Raw genomic sequence first — 22268 nt, forward strand, 5'->3', positions numbered from 1 at the left:
ATATGGTCTCATTTGGACTCCCACGTGCTTGCGATTTTGGACTTGAGCGAGCATTTCGAGAACTTCTTCAGTTGTGGGTTTGTATCCTAATCCAAGTGGTATCCTTGTCGAGTTGCCTTTCTTGTATGGTGCGAAGGTGTTCTTCCGAATTGGGTTCAAAGGCATTCCAAGGAAGTATCCCTGGGATTTGAGTATGTGGTTGACCACCAAGTTGGAGTAGGGATTATAGTATAAGGGTGCCAACTCACTTTCTATGACGTTCACACTTTGGAAGCCCCCAAGTTCGTATATGGGATCCGCAAGGACTTGATTGTTTGATTGCTTCTCAATTATCGCCTTGATGGGTGACGAAGTGATCGTCACAACTTTGCCATTTAGTGGGATCTTGATCTTTTGATGGAGGGTGGATGTTACCGCTTTGGAAGCGTGAATCCAAGGCCTTCCCAGAAGTATGTTGAATGAAGCTTCGATGTCCACTATTTGGAAATTAGCTTTTCGCTCGATTGGTCCCGTGGCTATGGTTAGGCTAGCAAGTCCAACCACTTTTCGTCGTGTACCGTCATATGCACGTACACCTTGATTGGTGGGAGTCCAATCCGACTCCTTCATGCCTAGTTTGTATGCCGTTTTGAGGGGTATGACGTTGACCGCGGAGCCATGGTCTACCAAAGTCATTGGCACGTTCTTCTTTAGACAGATGACAGTGATGTATAGAGCAAGGTTGTGACTAGCGCCAAAAGGTGGCAAGTCTTCATCTGAGAAAGTAATAGGATTACTTAGCCTCGGTGGTTCTTGGAAGACCAAGTTGACTACATCTTCAGGAGTGGAGTTATGTGCTACATTCAATTTGGCCAAAGCTTGCAGTAAAGCTTGGCGATGCGGAAATGAGCTTGCCACTAGTTGCCAGACTGAAAGATCAGCCTTGGTTTTCTGTAATTGCTTGAGCAAATGATCAGTTGGGTCGTCTTCGTTGTCATTTGGTGTGATGACGTTGGTTGGACCGTTTTGAGTAGCGCTTTGATATGGACGACCCGAACGAGTTAGGTGATCCACATCTTGGTCTTCACCATTTTGGACTATTTCCTTGACTAAGGAGTTTTCAATGAGGTATTCTTCTTCATCGTCATCGGCCCAAACCCCATTGACTGTAGTTAGTTCTTTCATTCTCATGATATCACTTTCTAGTCGTATGATTTGATCGACTAGTCTATCGACCACGGCGACTACTTCTTGCATAGTGGCATTTTGAGAGAAGATCAATGGTTCACGTTCTTTAGGCATTGCATTGGGATTGCGTAAGGTCGTTACCATGTTTTCTAATTCCCACACTTGTCTATCTACACTCCTTGCCCATGCGATGAAGTCGGAAATGGTAGAGGAGATAGTAGAGTAGAGCCTTTCTTTCTCAATTGCATGAACTTCGTTTTCGGTGGGAGAAATGAGATGTGAGCAATCTAAGGTAGATTCGTCACTTGTAATCACTAGAACTCCAAGAGGATTCTGAGTGTTGTTGGGCTTACCTCCTGGTGGAATCGGAAGTCGACCATCTTCAATCATATCTTGAAGCATGTGTTTCAACTTGTAGCATTTTTCTGTGTCGTGCCCTTTGCCCCTATGGTATTCACAGTAGGAGTTTTCATCCCAGAATTTGGACTTCTTTTCGGGTTCGGGAGTAGGTCCAATGGGTTGGAGTTTACCTTGCTTCATTAGCCTTTTTAGAGCGTTGGAGTATGTATCCCCAAGGTTTGTGAACTTCCTTGGTGGGCTAGTTTTCTTGGATGGCTCGAGAAGGTTAACTTCGTCGGTCTTGCTAGTAGAGCCGTATGAACGACTTGTGGACCCTTGATATCCTCGACCTACCGTTTTGGACAAGAGTCCTTTACGGATGTCATCTTCAATTCGTGTCCCTAGTACGGTTAAGTCCTTGAAAGTCTTGATGTTTTGATATCTCAAGTGACTGGCATATATGGGCTTGAGATTATCCACGAACTTTTCCACAAGAGTGGCCTCATCCGGGCGTTCAACTAGTTGAGTACTAGTCTTCCTCCACCTACTTAGGAAGTCGGTGAACCCTTCTTTGTCATTTTGGGTAAGAACCTCTAGGGTACGCATGTTGACTTGGATCTCGGCATTATCCGTGTATTGTTTCGAGAATTCGATCGCGGCGTCTTCCCAAGTAGCGACCTTTTTGTGATCCAAAGTGTAGAACCATTGCTTCGGAATGGTGTCAAGAGATGAAGGAAAGATCCTTAAGAACATCTCGGGTTTGATGCCTTTGATAGACATGTAGTCCTTGAAGGCGCGGATGTGGTTCAAAGGGTTCTCATGTCCTTTAAACTTAGGGATATCCGTCATGCTAAAGTTAGTGGGCAATTTGGAATTGATGGCTTCATATTTGCGATTGTTTTCCCTATAGATGTCATCCCCCTTAAGGTACATCAATCGTTCCTCTAGGTATTGGAGTCTTTTCTCAGCCGCGGTTGTCCCTAGGGCAGGATTCTCATCTTTAGACTCGTCATCGGAAAATTGTAGTATTTCACCTTTAAGGGGAGGCAACCTTCCCTCTACATCAAAGATACGGCCTTAGATAAGTTCAAGGCGGTCATAGGTTTGTTCTTGAGTGATTTGCATTTGGGTTATCGCGGCTAGGATTCGATCATTACTTTCTTGAATTTGCTGGAGGTTTGTTTCATCACTTGACCCAGGCATCTTGGAAACTGGATAAGAGATCGGCGACGAATCAAAACACGATCGACCATTCTATCACACTTGCTAAAAGAAGAAAAGTTTTGACTCGTGAAGTGGGTGCGTGCCACTTGTGTTGAGTGAGTTTTGAAGAAAGACAAGGTCTTTGAAAATGTGTGTCCTAGTAAACCGTAGTGTAGTTGTAGGAGTGGACTCGAAGTGAGGTTTTGAAATGGGCTTGTGGCCCGAATTTTGACTTGACAAACGGACAGAGTTTTGACCGGATTTTGCGCTAATTAAAGGCCTACTTTTTCGAAAATCTTGTTTGAAAATGAGGATTTTGATTTTTTTTGAAAGCTCGTCATGGTTTTGTTTAGAAGTGGTGATCACGTAAGGTTTACACATTTATACAAGCATTATAACGGGATGCTGAGTGCATTTAAAAGGGTTTTGGTTTAAGAGGGTGGGTTGCCATACCGAACCATCAAACCCGAAGTCTGTGGAGAGGCTCGTGCCAAACAAGAGTAAGGCCGATTCCTAGTCCATTTCCTCAAGTAGTGAAGGCCCTTGATACAAACAAGAGTAAGCATCATGGTATGGATGACGTCAATCGCTATCCATCCTTAGGCCCAAATAAGAATTAGGACCGTTTAGACGGGACAATTGGTCGAATGGGTTGGGTTGGGCCTAGGAAGGCCGAATAAACGGTCTAGGAAGACCGAGTTATGAAAACCGACAATTGTCTTGTACAAACTTATTCCCTAACCTTGTTCAAGTTTCACCCTAGCTACACGTAAGTGTATTATCCCCAGCGGAGTCGCCAAACTGTGGACAGCGGGCCGCCCACGGGGGCGCTTGGTGAGAAGCGAAACAAGCGTTTGCATTTTGTATGGAGTCGCCAGTTCGCCACCAATTTTTATGGGAAATTGGAACCGTTCGAATACCTCGTGTCATGTCAAGACACAAAGTAGTGACATGAACACTAAGCAATCGTTACCCTTAGCATTCTATGTCTAGAATGACTCTCGTGGATGCCAATGAACACGGGTGCTCACGGAGATCTGGAGTAAGGGGTGAGGGTACGTATTAGGAAGCTCTTTTGATCGAACACCTAATCCCGCCCGCCTCGATAGCGGCCTCTACTAATGATTAGGGAAGTTGTCTATACTCGATATATCGTCGGTTATATGCATGCAATGCAACATCCATAGATTAATCCTAACATGTGAGAATTAACTAAGTCGGTTGACACGTAATTAGCAAACAATTGGGTCGAAGTAGGATTTAATATTGATTTACATGTGAAAACATACAAACAATAGAAGAAATACAATAATTATAAATTACAATAATGAAAATTACATTAATTACATGGGAATAGGCGATTTATGTCGAAAATACCTTTAAAACGGATGATTTGAGAAAAAGAATAAAAGAAATAAAAGAAATAAATAAATAAATTAACGAACAGGAATTAGCGTGATAATACGAATATTAGTTAATTAATTACGTAGTCTAAACAAACTACGTCGAAGCAGAAACGGAATTCGTAGACAGACGAGCTCAACTGGAGAACAGAAGAGATCGCGCCCTTTGGAAGAGGCGAGCAATTCTTGCTGTCTGTTTCAAGGGTGAGTTGGGCCGTGGCGTTTTAACTCGCAGATCGTTAATGTTAATTGTTAATTTTAATGGATCGATTGATGATATTACTCGGATGGAAGTGATTAATATGTTAGTTACATGCGAATGATGGTCATAAAAGCGATGAACACGAATGATACGGAAGCAAACGAATTAATTACATGATTAATGATCGATAAATGAATTAAACTAACTAAACAAATTATTTAGACTAAATATGACGAATTAGTGACGAATTAACAATGAATATGGATGCAAATATATCAAAGGTAAATTCCAGAAACTCAATATTGATGAAATTGAATCTCTAAAACCCAGATTGAATATTAATGACGAAAACCCGCAAATATTGATTACTTGAGATTTAAGTCGGATTTATGATGATTAGATATGTGAATGAATGATGAATTATGTACATACAATATACATGTGAATATTAAACTACTGTGAACGAAGAATCAGTCGAACAAACAAAATAAATAAAACAAGAAACGAATTACAGAGGACGAAGAAGAAGAAAAGAAGCAGGAACTGCGGCAGCCTCACGAAGAGGCGCAGCAGGAACTACGCTCCTTCGAAGAGGCGCAGCAGTTGCTGCGTCTTTTCTCGACGTCTGTCTACTGGAAATCCGCAAAAACAGGTTTTAAAGAAGGGTTTTAGAAATCGGTTTTAACGGTGTTTTCGACATAAACCTTACATTAATGATACGATAAAATAAAATACAATAAATAAATAGGATTATACACCCTCAGACTTACATGTTGACGGAACGAGATGAACTAAGTATCGACTAGTGAATGCTCGACGCGAATGCAAAGAGAGTGCCCTCGTAAGAGGAAAACGATTGATTAATTAAATTGATTAGATTGATTATTGTGTAGTTGGTCAAATTGGTCGGTCATGCAACGGAGAGGCTGGTACCCGGAAAGATCCGAGCTTACGTGGTCGGAAGTCCAAGCACGTAGGCGCCAATTAGTAAGAACAAAGTCTAGAATGCAAAGGGAGAAGAGAAGGGCGGACACTCGCGTGAGAAATATGAGGAGCCAAGGCTCCTATTTTATACTAATCACGTGAAGGAATAGGGTTTCGGAGACTCTTTGGAAGTGAATCTCGGAAAGATATAAAAAAGATACGTAAATCATGCAAAGAAGGGCCTGGGAAGAGGCGCAGCAGCCACTGCGTCCCTTGGAAGAGGCGCAAAGACTGTCTGCGTCTATTCCCAGGAGGTTTCCTCCTCTCAAGAAAGATTTCGCGTTTGAGTTATGGTAGGACGGAAATAATTCGATTATCTTGTGAATATTACGGGATATTATTTGCCAAAAGATAAAATTTGTGAAATATGGAATAGAAATATAAGGAACATTCGAGAACATTTCGACTCGGGATTTAACAGTTATCAGAAAATGGAGACGGTTTTTGACCCGGACTCCGAATGTACTCTAATTACTGCCAAAACGACCGTATCCGGACGTAGATGACAACTAAGAGGTTGACATTAATATTTGAGCAAACACTTGACGATAATCTTACAAACTGTCACAAATCGTTCCGCGAATCAAACATGCGGCCCAATCATCACCGGGTGGTTTGCGGGAGGTGCAGAAACGAGGTGTCTACAGCTTTTGCCATTCTCCTCTATTTTATAGAAATAGAAATGTTTTACTCAGTATCAGTATTCTACTGAATTTTGGTCTTTTTACTTCATCAAATAGCAGCCCTTAGCAATTTAGCATGCTAATCGATTATCAATACTTGTACTTCTATTTCAGTTTGACATTTCTTGAGAGTTCGGATCTTCTATCCTATTTTTGTGTTCCATCTTATGCCCCATTACTTTACCTTTTGACATATCATCCACTCTATGTAATCTTGCTCTATTTTTTTATGATTTTAAGGGTGATGTGTCAAAAGAAGAGATAGTGGAACATTAACATGAAACAAGAACCAAGAATCCGCACTCATTTCTTGGAATGTTATATTAACTATCAATCACGCGATAATTTGGGTCTTGATTTTGAGTTCATGAGAGCAAATATGCAGTCAAAACTCAAGAGATGAGATAAAACTATAATGTAAAAATAAAACTTCTTACAATTGAATTTCACACCCGTGAAACAAAAACCAAAATCTTCTGCATAAAAATTACCGCTGGTCGAGAAAGAGCAAAAGGAGTTGAGATTTTTGCAGAAAAAAGACGCGAAACTTGGTTCATATCCAGATTCTGGTTATTTACTATATACAACATAACCCGTCAACACTAATAAATGAGCGCTAATCTGAAGTACATATGAGACAATATGCGTCACTATGTTAGCAAGTAGAGACGATTTGAGTACAACCAATTTTAAATAGCGTTACATGATTCAGATCACGCGATACAAAATCAGCCTCCAAATCTCTGTAATTGATTCAAAGTCGATTAGAAGTACAGGATAATGTGCATGACAGCAATTTTATAATCTCATTTTAGCAAGTCGTGCTCTTATTGCTTCCCGTTCTTCCTCATCATCTACACCCTCGGCAATTGGTTCTTCATCCTGCAAGACATGCATAGAGAGGCTCCAGCCAAGCTAAACGAATAAAAAGCGTTAAACTTATATGAAAGAAATGGATGATAGACTTGCCTTTACACTAGCGCTTTGTGCAAGCGCCTTGTTCTTCACTCTTCTTGCAAGCTTATTAATTGTTGCCTCGTCTACACCCACCATAGTTTCGTTGATGTTCGTGCGCGTATTAACTGCTGCCTCGTCTTCGACTTTTTTAATATCCTGCCTTTCCTCGCGGATGTTCAGTTCTTTCTTCCCCGTCCTGAAATTGTCAGAGTTCTCTTCTATAGGATTCGGAGTGGTATAGGTTTGACAAATTCAACGATCTTCATCATCACTTCCTCAATTTCGTATGCCTAGGACTATTTATTTCTTTCTTTTACCCCTTTTTTTTAAAGTTTTTTCTCAATTATTATTATTCTTTGTTTATTTATTTATTTGTTGTTGTTACCTACAGTAGAAATTTTTTGTGAGACGGAAGTTAGTTCCTATTTATTCTAAAGTTGCATTTAATTGGAACGGACTTTTTAAAAATTATGACGATTAAACGGCCTAAGACCGAAAGAGGGTCCAAAAGGACCAAATTGTAGGATCGTATCACAAATAAATAAAAATAGAAATAGAAATAGAAATAGATAGATGAAGAGAAGTTGTTATGTTGGCGTTATTGGTATGGTCAATGCTAAGAGGAATGGAAGCCCTAGTAATGATGAAGGTCGTGGTGGGGGTGTTTATGATATGAATTCTGAGTTTATAAGGCTTAATTTGGCCTGAGACCGAAAGAGGGTCCAAAAGGAGCAAATTGTAGGATCTTATCACAAATAAATAAAAATAAAAATAGAAATAGAAATTGATAGATGAAAAGAAGTTGTTGTGTTGCCGTTATTGGTATGGTCGATGCTAAGAGAAATGTAAGCCCTAGTAATGGTGAAGGTCGTGGCGGGGGTGTTTCTGATATGAATTCTGAGTTTATAAGGCTTAATTTGGGAATTAAAGGAGAAAGTGAATCCAATAATAATAAACATTCATTATTGACTAGGGTTGGATGGAGCGTTATGATTATTGATGATCCTAATCCCAAATCTAAGTTTGACAAATTCAATGATCTTCATCATCTCTTCCTTAACTTCGGATGCCTAGGTCTATTTCTTTCTTTCTTTTACCCTTTTTTTAATTTGTTTCTTAATTATTACTCCTTTCCAGTCACTATAATGTTCACTCTTTCCCAAAAAGGATTATTCAACTAATGTTCCCCTTTCTATTTTTAGAAATTTTTACTCTTATTTTATTCATTTATCTCTCCTATCACCAAACCCCACACAACTCTTTTACTCCTATTTTATTACTTTCCTTTATGTTTTGGCTCCACAATTCTTTATTTAACTCCTAATAATTCATCTCTCTCTCCTATCACCAACCCCACACAACTCTTTTACTCCTATTTTAATACTTTTCCTTAAGTATTGTGCCCATATCAAATGGGAACAATATAGTGACTGGGAGGGAGTATTATTCTTTTGTTTATTTATTTATTTATTTATTTATTGTTGTTAACTACAGTAGAAAATTTTTGTGAAACGGAAATTAGTTCCTATTTATTATAAAGTTGCATTTAATTGGAATGAACTTTTTAAAAATCAAGATGATTAAACGGTCTGAGACCGAAAGAGGGTCCAAAAGGCCAAATTGTAGGATCGTAACAAATAAATAAAAATAAAAATAGAAATATAAATTGATAGATGAAGAGAAGTTGTTGTGTTGGCGTTATTAGTATGGTCGATGCTAAGAGGAAGGGAAGCCCTAGTAATGATGATGGTTGTGGTGGTGGTGTTTCTGGTATGAATTCCGAGCTTAAAAGGCTTAATTTGGTAATTGAAGGAGGAAGTGAATCCTATAATAATAAACATCCATTATTGACTAGGGTTGGATGGAGCGTTATGATTATTGATGATCCTAATCCCAAATCTAGGTTTGACAAATTTAGCGATCTTCATCATCACTTCTTCAACTTCGGATGCCTAGGACTATTTCTTTCTTTCCTTTACCCCCCCCTTTTTTATTTTATTTTCAGTTATTATTATTTTTTTGTTTATTTATTTATTTATTTGTTGTTGTTAACTACACTAGAAAATTTTTCTGTGACGGAATTAGTTCCTATTTATTCTAAAGTTGCATTTAATTGGAACGGACTTTTTAAAAATCAAGACGATTAAACCGGCTGAGACCGAAAAGTGTCTAAAAGGCACAAATTGTAGGATCGTATCACAAATAAATAAAAATAGAAATAGAATTTAATAGATGAAGAGAAGTTGTTGTGTTGGCGTTATTGGTATGGTCGATGCTAAGAGGAATGGAAGCCCTAATAATGATGAAGGTCGTGGTAGGGGTGTTTCTGGTATGAATTCTGAGTTTTAAAGGCTTAATTTGGGAATTCAAGGAGGAAATGAATCCAATAATAATAAACATCCATTATTGACTAGGGTTAGATGCTTTATCTCATTATCTAATCGAAGAAAGCCTCCGTGCAATTTCTGGCTATTTTTGCTTCAATTTGAGCCGTTCGGAAGGTCGTACCGGTTAACGTTTCTTTTTCTTCCGGTTTTTCAACTAAGTGTTCAGAGTCGTTACAAGACTTCGCCCATTCGATTTCAGCCCAAATATCTAGGATTAATGCATTTTTCACTATTATTCGATTTTTGCTTAAGGCTTGTCTATCGCATACCGGTACCATCAAATGTCCTTTGTTGGTCTTTAAAATTTGTGTAGCTGCTTTATCTGACCCAGAAAGCTTCGGTGCCATTTCTGGCCATTTTGGCTTCGGGACCACGGAATCTCGAAAACCGTGTATTATACACTTTAATTTGAGCCGCTCGGGAGGTCGTACCTAGTCACGTTTTTTTCTTTTGGTTTTCAACCAAGTGTCTAGAGTTACTTCAGTACTTGCTCTATTCGATTTCAAACTCAAATAACTAATTCTAAGGATTCTTTATCGCATACGCATACCGGCACCATCAAATGTCATTTGTTGCTCCTCAAAATTTGTGTAACTGCTTTATCCAACCCAAGAAAGGCTCCGTCCCATTTCTGGCCATTTTCGCTTCGGGACCCTTGAATCCTGAAATCCGTGTATTATACATTTCAATTTGAGCCATTCAGGAGGTCGTACGAGCTCGCGTTTCTTTTTCTTCCGTTTTTCAACCAAGGGCCCAAAGCCGCCGCAGGACTTCACCGATTCGATTTCAGCCACAAATAACAAGTATTAATACATTTTTCACTATTATTTGATTTTTCGCCTAAGCTTGTTGATCGCATACCGGCACCACCAACACCGCATTTACCACCACACATAACCTCCTCAACAACTGAACCCTCGACCCCACCGCAACACCGACAACATTAACGACCGACATGAACGACGACGTCACCGGTCGGCCAGATCGATGGAGGAGGGCAAATGTCGGTGTGTATTTCTTCATTATAAAATTCTTCTGAAATGCTTAATCTTTATCAAATTGATGGAAGACAAATTAAATTAGTTCAAACAAAATACAAAGCAATGAAGAAGTGGATACCGTCTCTCCCAAGTTCTACGTAGGCATGTAGCTAATAATCAGCAATGCAATTAAAAAAAGTAATAATAATATCATCCAACATAGCAAAGGTAACCGTGTAAACAACTCAAGTAGTAAAATTATTTTTTTAAAGGGAACGAAATCAATATTAGTACTCATAATAATAAGTAGTAAAAGCAAGATTACTACCAATGATGGTAGTGAAATCATAATAACTAGTTTTAACCCGTGCAAAATTGCACGAGTATGTTTTTAGGAACATCGATATAATGTTAATATGAAAAGAAATATTGATAATACACATGAATACTTTATACGCTATTTATTTTATAATATAATGATAGTAATTTTAAACCCGTGCAAAAATTTCTTGCCTCTATTTTTAGAATTAAATAATTAGTGATACGTACAATTTTGATATATTTTTGTTGAACTGAATTATTTATCTTTAATACTTTTATTTATTAGTAAATTGATAGTTATATTTGTATTTCATATTTAATAATGTTTATTAAAAAATGTGATTTTCATCAATTGTTGTAATATTATTTACTAATTTGTTGTAATTATATTTACTTTTGTCAATTATTTTAATTAGACTTCTTACTGTATATTATTTTGTATTGCATAATTTCATAATCATATTATTTACGTATAATATTTTGTTTATAAAAGCTGAGCTAAGCAAAAAAATAAACAACATAAACCACAAAAAAAATTAATTCAGATGTAAAGTAATGGATGGGGCCCACGATTATTAATTGTAAAATAAAAATAAAAATTGGATTTGGTGACGTGGCTTCACAGAATTGCAGGAAATATTTTTGTATTTATATAGATAAGATTGTAGGAGTAGTGAAAGTAGTAGTAGACTAGTAGTATCTAATCATTATAATTATAAGGTGTTCTGAGCGATAATCTCTCAAATAAACTTATTGAAAAATGAATTACAGACTGATGGAAAAATGGTACAAAATATAGTATAAAATGAGGAACAAATAAAAATGGTTACAATATATAATAAAATAGATACGATTATTATTGTGAGAACATGTACAGAATAAAAGACACATTTTGAGTTAGAGGACTCACAACTCACATGTAAAAATAAAAGGGGTACGGAAAAAATAGACAAAGAGATACGACAAAAGCGGTCTCTCAATAACTTACTGAGAGATCGTTTCTCTAAAACTTTTGTGTTATAATTATATACCATACGTTATAAATTGATACATTTATTAACAAATTTAGCAAATAAATCAATTTAAAAATAAAAATAAAAGAACCGCGTGAATTTTCGCGGGTCTTACACTAGTTGATCTTTTTTGTTTTGGTAATTTTGGTAAACTTGTCTAAGGGAAATAGATATACCGTTGAATATTCATTTAACCAATATTACTCCACTCCGTATTAAAAGAATCTTATCTATATAAAACCAAAAACGTTTCAAGCATTCTCTTTAAGCCACATCATCACATACATATTTTTATTTTTATTTTTGTAAGTAAATGTGGGACCCACAGAAAAATATCTTGAATTAATTGCTGAAAAACTATTGTGTTTAAGATTTAGACGTAATGTTTACGTTTATATTTTCTACACGTAAGTATTAGTGAATAATAAAGTAAAATAAATAATTTAAAACGTAAATAATCCAGCCTAAAGTTTTACTAATAAGTTACACCAACTGTTAAAAATTAAGTCCAAATTTTTACTACAATGATAAATTACAATAATACATCAACTGATAACAATTAATATTGTTACAAAAATACTAAATACTAAATTTAAATTTAAATTAACCGTAAATAGAGTAAGAAATTAAAGAAACAACATACTAGAAATTTCTTTTTAACAAATAAAAAGAGAACCTATTATCTCATAAATATATTCAGTCATATATAATTTTTCTGTATGATATGCATATTGTTTTATATACATTGCATTTAATATACTTCATACCATGTTTTAACACTACATTTTTGCAGTGTTTTAATCTATTATCATTATAAGAGAAATAGAGTATAAAATATTCATCTATTTTGGTTAATATATTTTAAATATTAAATATTTACGACAATGTTATTATAAATATATCCGTGCAATTTTGCACGGGTTGAAAACTAGTTTATATTTATTTAACAAAAAAGAAAACTAGTTTAAATAGATAAGTGAAACCCTAAAATAATCTATCGGCATCGCTCGGCTGTGCAGTCTGCTACACTTCGCTCTGAAACATGTCTCTCGATTCTAGCATGGCGTCAAGTACGACACTTCTTTTACTTTTATTTTATTTTATTTTTTATTGTTGATTTTGTGTGATTCAAATTTATTGTGTGTTTTGTATTGTCCATATTCATTTCATTATTTGGGAAGAGAATGGACAAGTTGGGAAGTAATCAAAGTACTTTTGGGCTTAATATAAACTGCTCATCTCCTCGAGTCATTTACGGGTTATAACCTCTACAAAAAAATAATACTACATGCAAGCACCATGAGATGAACGCTAATAGTAGGTCAACCGGTCGACTAATAGAAACATAGTACAACTATTGCATTTATCATTTCTCGAACACTTGCAAAATCATGGTGAGAATGATTGAATGGATAAAAGGTTGGAGCAAGATCCCAGGGCGGCGCTCAGTATGCCGCCAAAAGTGGTAATCGCTCGGGACCAGAAGTTGTCTATCATGACCGTGGACTGGTAACGGGCTTGCTGAAGAAAAGAAGGAAGGTTGTCTGGGGTATCCAAGCCAATGTGTAAAAAGCGGTCCAAGTTAAAGTGCAAGATAAAAGCTTGCCACTCTTCATACAACCTTGGAATATCATAGAAGGATGCGAATTCAAAGCAAAGACCATTCCGAGAATACAACATTTAAAACGTCTTGGAGTAAACCACCATAGTTGTTTGGCACAACGACAGCCGGAATGCTACCTAAAGATCCGAAGGTATCATCATCGTCATCTGGGGAAATAAATAATAATGAAGATAATTAGCATATAACCATAAGCCTTGGCATACTCCATAACAGAGTCTCCACCGGTGTAGCTTAAGAAAACAGCAATTGAGTGTGTCAGATTCACATGAGGTCGGGAAGAGTAGGGTAGCGGTTTAGCAGAAACTAATCTTAAACCCGTGCAAATTGCACAGGAATGCTATTTTGAATGTTGTTATTGACAAATAGTATACAAAAAATGGTTAAAATATTATATAATTTTGTCAAATCATATTTACGATTTTAACTTTGAATTGTAAATTAATTATTGTAGCAATAAAGAGATTGTACATTATAGGCATAATAAAGATATTGTGATTTTAACTACACATTTCGCATCCAAATTATGTTCCTCCAAACCAAAAATAAAATAAAATAAAATATTAGCACATTGTTCTACAATATTTGGGAAATTTCTTTGTGTTTACCTTATTTGGTCCATTACATACACGTTTATCACTATAATAAATACTCCCTCTTATTCATTTTAACTCTCCCTTTCAAAAGGGCACGCAAATTAAGGAGAGGATTATTTTATTGTAAAGTATTGTGATGGTGTAAGGTAAGTGAAGAGAGGGAAGGTATTATTGTGGGGTAAGATAATTAAAATAAGTATTGTTATGGGGTTAGGTGATTAAAATAAGATAAAGTATTGTGGGGTATTGTTATGGGGTAAGGTGATTAAAATAAGTACATCATGTTATAATTAAACTATTGGACCCGTGCACGATTGATTTTGTGAAGTATTTATGATCTGAGTCTATGCCTTTTAGACTTCGAGCACGTCATCTCGCGTGGCATACCTGATATACGTGGTTTGCAGGCTGCCACATATACTCGGGGTTCACCCAGTGTGCACCGAATATAGCGGTTGCGGGTCCACTGTTATCTAAAAAATAGTGAAATAATAAAAAAAAAATTATATAGAGATAGAGTATACTTTTAAAATTTTAATTTATGCAATAAAGATCTAAATTTATAAATATAATAAAAAGAGAATCCAAAGCATCATTTTTCACCATTCAACTATTTAAGAGCAATTTATCAAGCCACATCATCATTTCTTATTTTAAAAAGAAAAATGAAAAGAAAAATAAATTTGTAAACATTGAATACAAATAAATAGCATAATAAATATTAAACTTTGACTTATTTACTTTTAAAATAAATTAAACAACAATCAAAAATTAAGATACATACTAAATTTTAAATTTGTACGTTTATCGTTAGAATAAGATAAAGGAAAAAAATCACACATTCTAATATGAAACAATAATACTAATAATCGTTGTAAAATACTAACATATATAGCAATATTCGTGACAAAATACTAATAAACCGTGACAAAAGTTTAGTAAATTGTGGTCATATATATAACAAAAAATATATACTTTGAGGATATATTATGACAGTATACGTATTGATTAAAAAATTGTTTTTTATTTACGAACCCTTTTTCCCTTGATGCCCACTGCGATCGCAAATCCGGGTTTATATAACACCACCAACACGCCCCGTTAATTTCACGGGTAATTAAACTAGTTATAAAAATAACAAATAAGACATGTCTATTAGAATTTGTTAGACACATATACCAGAGATCACATTAAAATTGGATTGAATATGGATCATTACAAAATGCAATCAATCAAAGGACAAAAATTGACCAGGATAGAGGGAGTACAATCAATCACCTAAAACTACGAAATTTCGATTAGATTAACAAGAATCCAAATCCAAACTCCCAAAATGCAAACAATTCAAATCAAAGAAAACCCAAAACCTCAAATCTCAATTCCTTCAACATACTACTAAAAACACATAAAAATCCAATCTTTCCATCATAATCCAATGATTTAACCAAAATAGAACACACCCAACAATCAAAATCAATAAAGATCACAACTTTAACACACATAATAATAAAAATAATAAATAATTCATAAATTTTAAAAGGTTTGAAGATTGACATACAGAGAGGAAAACTTCGTAACTGTGATCAGATGAAGATGGTGGACGAAGATGATCTAACAAAACTTTTTGCCTGTTAATTGCTCTTTCCATAATTTCTGAAATTGCTTAAGAATTTGCTCAAATAAATTAATAATTTGATTATAGAGGTGAGGAAAATTAATGGATGAGGATGAGATGATACGATGGTATATGGGATTTTTATAGTGAGTATGTATGTAGCATTTCGATGTAAAAGACGGATACGTAATATGAACGTAACAATAATGTACAACTAGTCAACTGACCTATCGATTACACTGATACAGATATACACGACATTTTTTTTTTTTTTTTTTAGTTTTATTTTAAAAAATTGGAGTTCTGCTTTAGTATAAAGTTTTTTGAACACATTTACTATAACATTACACTTAAAAATTATAATATTGCTCAAAAACTATATTTATAAATGGTAATATGCTCGGAAAAAATGCGCATATGTTCAAAAACTAGAAAGTCTGAGGTACTACCTAAATGCATAATCCTTTTTCTAGGTTGAGAATTATTGTGGATTTGATTCAATTTGTAATTTAAATTGAAATGATACTCTCACTCATTTAAATCAAAGGTAACTGTTGTTTTATTATATTTGACCATGCACGTTTTGTAACGTAAATATCTTTAGTTATACATTATTAAAAATTATAAAAATTTGATATTCTTAAAGCATTCATGACGCCAAATCAAACAAGATCTCACGTGACTATATTTTCTCTTATAAATTAAGAATAATATCAAAGATTTCATACAACCATGAGTAGTGCCAAAAAATAAATGTTATCTTGATTTGGATGGGAAGAAATATATTTTAAATTTGCAACTGCTAAAAAAATTTGGGTTGAGAATTACATATAAGAGCGTTTTCCAAAATTACCACAAAACCATATCCCACGGAGACCACACGCACCACGCTAGTGTGAGATGGCAACCGAACTTGCGTTACTCCTTTCCCTAACCGCCACTCGACTATCACCACACTTAGTGGTGGAGCGAGAAGGGGGGTGTAGCACGTAGCAGTAGCGCTTGCCCCCTCTGGTATTTGAAAATTTCGAATTTTTTGAGGTTCCCTTATAATATTATCCTTTCGTCTCCACTGAAAATTTCCGTCTCCTCTAACTTAAAATCCACACTCCGCCACTGACCATACTAGCAAAGCAAACGTTAGCTTGATAAAACAAACAAAATGCTAGAAAAAACATACGAAAATACTCATTTGACCAATATCTACTTAATTTAAAAATCAAATACCTCAACTTCGTTGAATATAATCCGTAAGAAATATGCTGGACTTGAGAGGTAATATTGTTTGTAATAGATAAAATTAAGTTTTTACTTAATAATTTAGACACTTCTAATATTAGGGCTCGTTTGGTTGCCCGTTGGATTACAACTCCACAAGAATATCAAATTCATGGGAATTATGTTCTCACATGAAATTCATGGGATTTTAGCAAATCCGTTTGGTTGCCTATATAGGAATTCAACTCCGCATAAGTTTACAATTACCTAGGGGGTTAGGTAAAACTCCTTGAAATATTGAATTCTTACACTTTGCCAAAAAAATGGGGAGTCAAAAATGTCCTTATTTTGTAATTCATGAGATTTTTTAACTTTCATGATTTACAAAGGGCAACCAAACGAGCCCTTAATGCTTTGGTGTCAAATGGGAAAACATATATAGAGCAATCCGATTAAAAAAGGCGATTCAAACGCGAGACCTATATTCTACAATAATTCTGCATCAACCAAAAAAACTACAACATATTCTCTCTCTCTCTATATATACACCTCATTTCATGAAAACGATGTCATATACTCCATAAATAAATAAAAATCATCAAATTAAGCTAATACGAATCATAAGTTATCGTACAACTTTTTTTAGGAAAAAATTTGAAAATTGAAAGAGTTGAAATTAATACTCCGTATTTAGTTTGGGTGTAGACCACGAGTATTTTTACCGAAAATTGTCTGAACTAAACTGAAGTTGAACTGAACTTATCTGAACTTATCTGAACTGAACTGAATAATAATAATAATAATAATAATAATAGTAATAATAATAAATAGTATAATAACAATAATAATAATAATAATAAGAATAAATATTATAATAATATAATTAATAATAATAATAATAATAATAATAATAATAATAATAATAATAATAATAATAATCTAATAAGATATATAAAAAATAAAATAGTAATATAATATAATAAATATAGTGGTATTAGTAATAATAATAATAATAATAATAATAATAATAATAAATATTATAATAACAATAATACCAATAATAATAATAAATATTATAATAATATTATTCATTAATAATAATAATAATAATAATAATAATAATATTAATATATTAATATAATATAATAATAATCTAATAAGATATATAAAAAATAAAACAGTAATTTAATAATAAATATAATAATAATAATAATAATAATAATAATAATAATAATAATAATAATAATAATAATAATAATAATAATAATAATAATAATAATAATAATAATAATAATAATAATAATAATAATAATAATAATAATAATAATAATAATAATAATAATAATAAATACTACCTCCATTCAACTCCACCCTACCACTTTCAATTTTCTACACTATTCACAAATCAACTTTAATTTCCATTTTCTCTCAATACATAAGTGAAAATATATTTATGTGGGATCTAGTTTAATTCGTCTTTACGAGTACATTAAAAATATCTAACTTTTATACGTAGCTTACGATATTTACCGCGTAAAATACGCGTTGACAAACGTGATAAAAGAAAGCGGTAGAGTGGAGTTGAATGGAGGAAGTATCTATACTACTAATATTCTCATTAATCATAATGATGTGATAATAAGTAAGTATATTAAATATAAATATAATAATATAAACAATACGAATTAATTAATAATAAATATAATAGTAATATAATAAATATAAAATAATAATATAATAATAATAATAATAGTAAATAAATTTATATAATAGTAATGATAATTGATAATAATAAGAATATAAAATAAGAATAGTAATATTAATGTTGAAATAAACTAATTTAAACTGAACTGAATTGAATTGAACTTAATGGACCTGAACTAAACTGAACTAAACTAAACTATACTTAATGGAGAGTTGAACTGAACTGAACTGAACTGAACTTATTAACTCTGAAATTAAGCCCAAAAGAACCGGGTTTTAATGGAGGTCGAAATTGTATTAGGAAAAGGAAAGTAAACACTCGAGACCAAACATAGTGAAGGAACTAAACATAAACGCTTGTTGTGCTTACTTCAATTGACAGCATAATCTTCTTCAAACATGATACGAAAGTTGCGCAGAAGCGGTTTAATAGAATAATGAACAATAATGAAAAAGGGATATTTGCTTCGAAATCTGCCAAGAAATCGAAACAATGGGATATTTGCTCGAATTAGACCTATAATTCGAACAATGGTGAACTATAATCAAGACCTATTGATTATAACTCGGGTTAAAGTTTGAAAACGCGTCAAACAATAAAAATTTTGGAACGAACGCGTCGAACCGATGTTTACAACCATAAACGAAAAACTCACTGTTTTTATCCAATAACTCAATTGATATGAAAATAACATACAACGACCTCTAGCTATTTATACTAGAAAATAAACGACCTAGTGCTGCCTTGCTTCACAAGTTAATATTTTCCTAAAACTCGACTTATACAATTACCGTATTCTATTATTCTGAAACTAGGAAATAAATAAACTAGTAATAATCTAATTAGGAAATAAACTAGTTCTATGGTTTTTATGAAACCTTTATTAAACTCCTAATTAAAATATCAGCAATAAAAATTTTAGTATTTCTCCTAAATCGAGCTAACCATTTTCGGATCATCCCCTCCCCCTTTGAAAGGAATTGTCCTCAATTCATGTAACTTAAAACCGCCAGGATAAAAAATGAACACACCTTTGATGCCAAGCCTCATCTCGTTCATTCCTCTTAATTTCAGCATCCTCTTGTGCCATAACTGCATGTGCCTACCACCCCTCCTCCCTCCATGCACAAGTCTTGAAAATTCTCTATCAGCCTGATTGTTATGAATCGTTTTGATAACAGATTCAACTTGAAAGAACAACTTCTCAACACTTCTATCATGCTCCTCTATTTGAAAATCAGCCATACTAAAATTAACCAAGTCCTTAATCTCAATAAAGTACCATGCCTCCTCATGATCATTCATCAAAGAGAGGAGGTGATGTCGGATCAAACTTAACATTCTCCTCGTAGGTGCTTTGACTTGAGAATACTCCCGACATGTCTTCTTTTTTTTACCCCTTTTTTTTTCAGTTTTTTTTTTCGAGGATGAACAGTACCACGCGTGAATAGTAACTTCTTTTTGTTTTTGTTTTTGGTAACCGTCACGCCTTGCTGAAAACCCAAACAGAACAATATTGAGTCGTCTGTCGTCAATTAAGCAAAACTGCAATTAACAACATACTTATGACAAATTCCAGGAGCGCGAAAGAATAAAGAATCATTGCCTTAAGATGATGTTGAATTAATTCTATAGGTATTATGTTTTCAGCATTCATCAATTCCAGTATCTTCTCGGGTACCGCCTCTGCAAGTAAATATTAAGTTATATAGCAGAATCCATCCAAAGTGGAAAACATACATAGAATACATACATAGATAGATACATACCATCAAGACCCCCGAGCTGAGAGACGACTTGATCAGACAGGGGATACAATTTCCATGGAAACCTAGAAGTATATTTTTTCCTCTTAAGAACAAAGGACGAAATATTATCTATATCGTCAAAAGTTTGAGGTCTAAGTATAAACGAAGACGCTCCAAGATCCATCCCCATGTGTCACTAGCCTCATATCCATATAGCTCGACATCACTGCACCAAAAATAAACAAAACAAAATCAAGTAAGTAGCTACATACATACTCCTCTAGTATTCATCCTCCAAAATCAAGTAGATACCAACTGACAAGAAGAATCAACAGTTTTGAGAGCTTACTAATAACAAGCACATCCTTGAGTCCGACAAGTTGAAACAGCGTAGCTTTATCCATGGCCTTCATGTGTATGTTGCAAATGACAAAATCGATATACTTGTTTTCTTGTTTCAGCAAGCTCAAGGCCGCACTGGGTACACTACATGAGTGTACTACAATAATAAAACCACAAATAAGTAAGTAGTAGACAAAATTAGCAACAAAGCATACAAGTGAATAATAAGGTAAAAGTGAAGCAAATTATCAAGTCATAATCAAACAAGGAGACCAATATGACCGATCCTAAAAAAAATGCGAGGAAGAAATTTCGATGATTTCATAATGACATTGGTAAGTAGTCAAGTATTATTATTAAATGAAATACCCGGTAGCAAACATTCTTAGTTTAAATAAATCAAATATCATATACGTATAACTTAAAACAAACAAATTGCAATGCAATAAACCCGTAGAGAATAAATACTTGGATTTTGTTAGGATTTATTAGAAAATTGAACCTAAATTTATGGACAGGGTCATATTCATGTTTCGAAAGGGAAAATCACAGTGTAGTACTAATCCATGGACTTGATTCCTTGGAACGAATTATCATTTAACAAAATCATCCAAAGTCGCGACAACGGCTACAGGTACGAGAAGTTATATAGAACATTAAAAGTTAAAACTTTGTCAAATCAACAGACGCTCAAGGAATTCAAAATGACACAGAAAAATCAACAATTCCCCAAAACTAATCAAACGAATAATAGGATGATGAAAATTTCTACTGTAGTTAACAACAACAAAAAAATAAATAAATAAACAAAAGAATAATAATAATAATAATTGAGAAACAAATAAAAAAAAAGGGGTAAAAGAAAGAAAGAAATAGACCTAGGCATCCGGATTTGAGGAAGAGATGACGAAGATCCTCGAATTTGGGATTAGGATCATCAATAATAAAAACGCTCCATCCAACCCTAGTCAATAATGGATGTTTATTATTATTATTGGCTTCATTTCCCAAATTAAGCCTTCTAACCTCAGCATTCATACCAGAAACACTATCACCATCATCATTACTAGGGCTTCCCTTCCTCTTAGGATCCATACCAGTAACGCCAACACAACTTCTCTCGCATCCGCTTCTCGAACGACCCACCTCTCTCTCTCTCTCTCTCTCTCTCTCTCTCTCTCTCTCTCTCTCTCTCTCTCGCTCTCTTCGCAACTACCGTTCCAGAATCATCTATCTATCAATTTCTATTTTTTTTTGGGTTATTCTACGCTGGTAACCCCTGTGTTTTTGAATTCTAGTGGTAACCCTTCATTTTTCAACCACCCACATGGTAACCACGAACTTATCAAAAAAGTTCTCCGTGACCCCAACTTTTATTTAGTTAAAAACTAGTTAATTTGCATGTTTATTGGGACTTGGGCTTGTTTTTTAGAGTTCAAATGCTTAAATGGCCAACTAACTATGGTCTTCTCAACTCAATTAAATAAATATACCCCAAATTTTCCTAACAAATAATTATATTCTAGGTGTGGTAAGACTTAAGCGTATAATTCATAATCTTTTTATTATCATTATTATTATTATCATCATTTTTATTGTTTAACAAAGAATATTAAAGTAGTAAAAATACCGATCCACATCTGACCTTTGTTTTTTTTTTATAAAAATAATAATAATATAATATCAATTATAATCTAATATAATTTATAACAAAAACAAAAGTAAGATGTGTTTCAATATATTTACTACTTTAATATTCTTTGTTAAGCAATAAAAATGATGAT

The 22268-nt window shown here is 34.0% G+C and overlaps 1 protein-coding gene across 1 annotated transcript in view; it reads right to left on the reverse strand.

Annotated features, from left to right (window-relative positions):
• The window catches only part of LOC141622594 (3-ketoacyl-CoA thiolase 2, peroxisomal), a 45521-nt gene extending 29826 nt beyond the window's left edge, over positions 1 to 15695 (reverse strand). The window contains exon 1 of the mRNA XM_074438619.1: positions 15415 to 15695. Coding sequence (XP_074294720.1) covers positions 15415 to 15504 — 90 coding nt within the window. The 5' untranslated portion in view covers positions 15505 to 15695. The remainder of the gene's footprint in view (positions 1 to 15414) is intronic.
• Between the last annotated feature and the right edge of the window lie 6573 nt (positions 15696 to 22268).

The sequence above is a fragment of the Silene latifolia genome, chromosome X, assembly GCF_048544455.1.
Source record: "Silene latifolia isolate original U9 population chromosome X, ASM4854445v1, whole genome shotgun sequence".
NCBI classification, from domain to species: Eukaryota; Viridiplantae; Streptophyta; class Magnoliopsida; order Caryophyllales; family Caryophyllaceae; genus Silene; species Silene latifolia.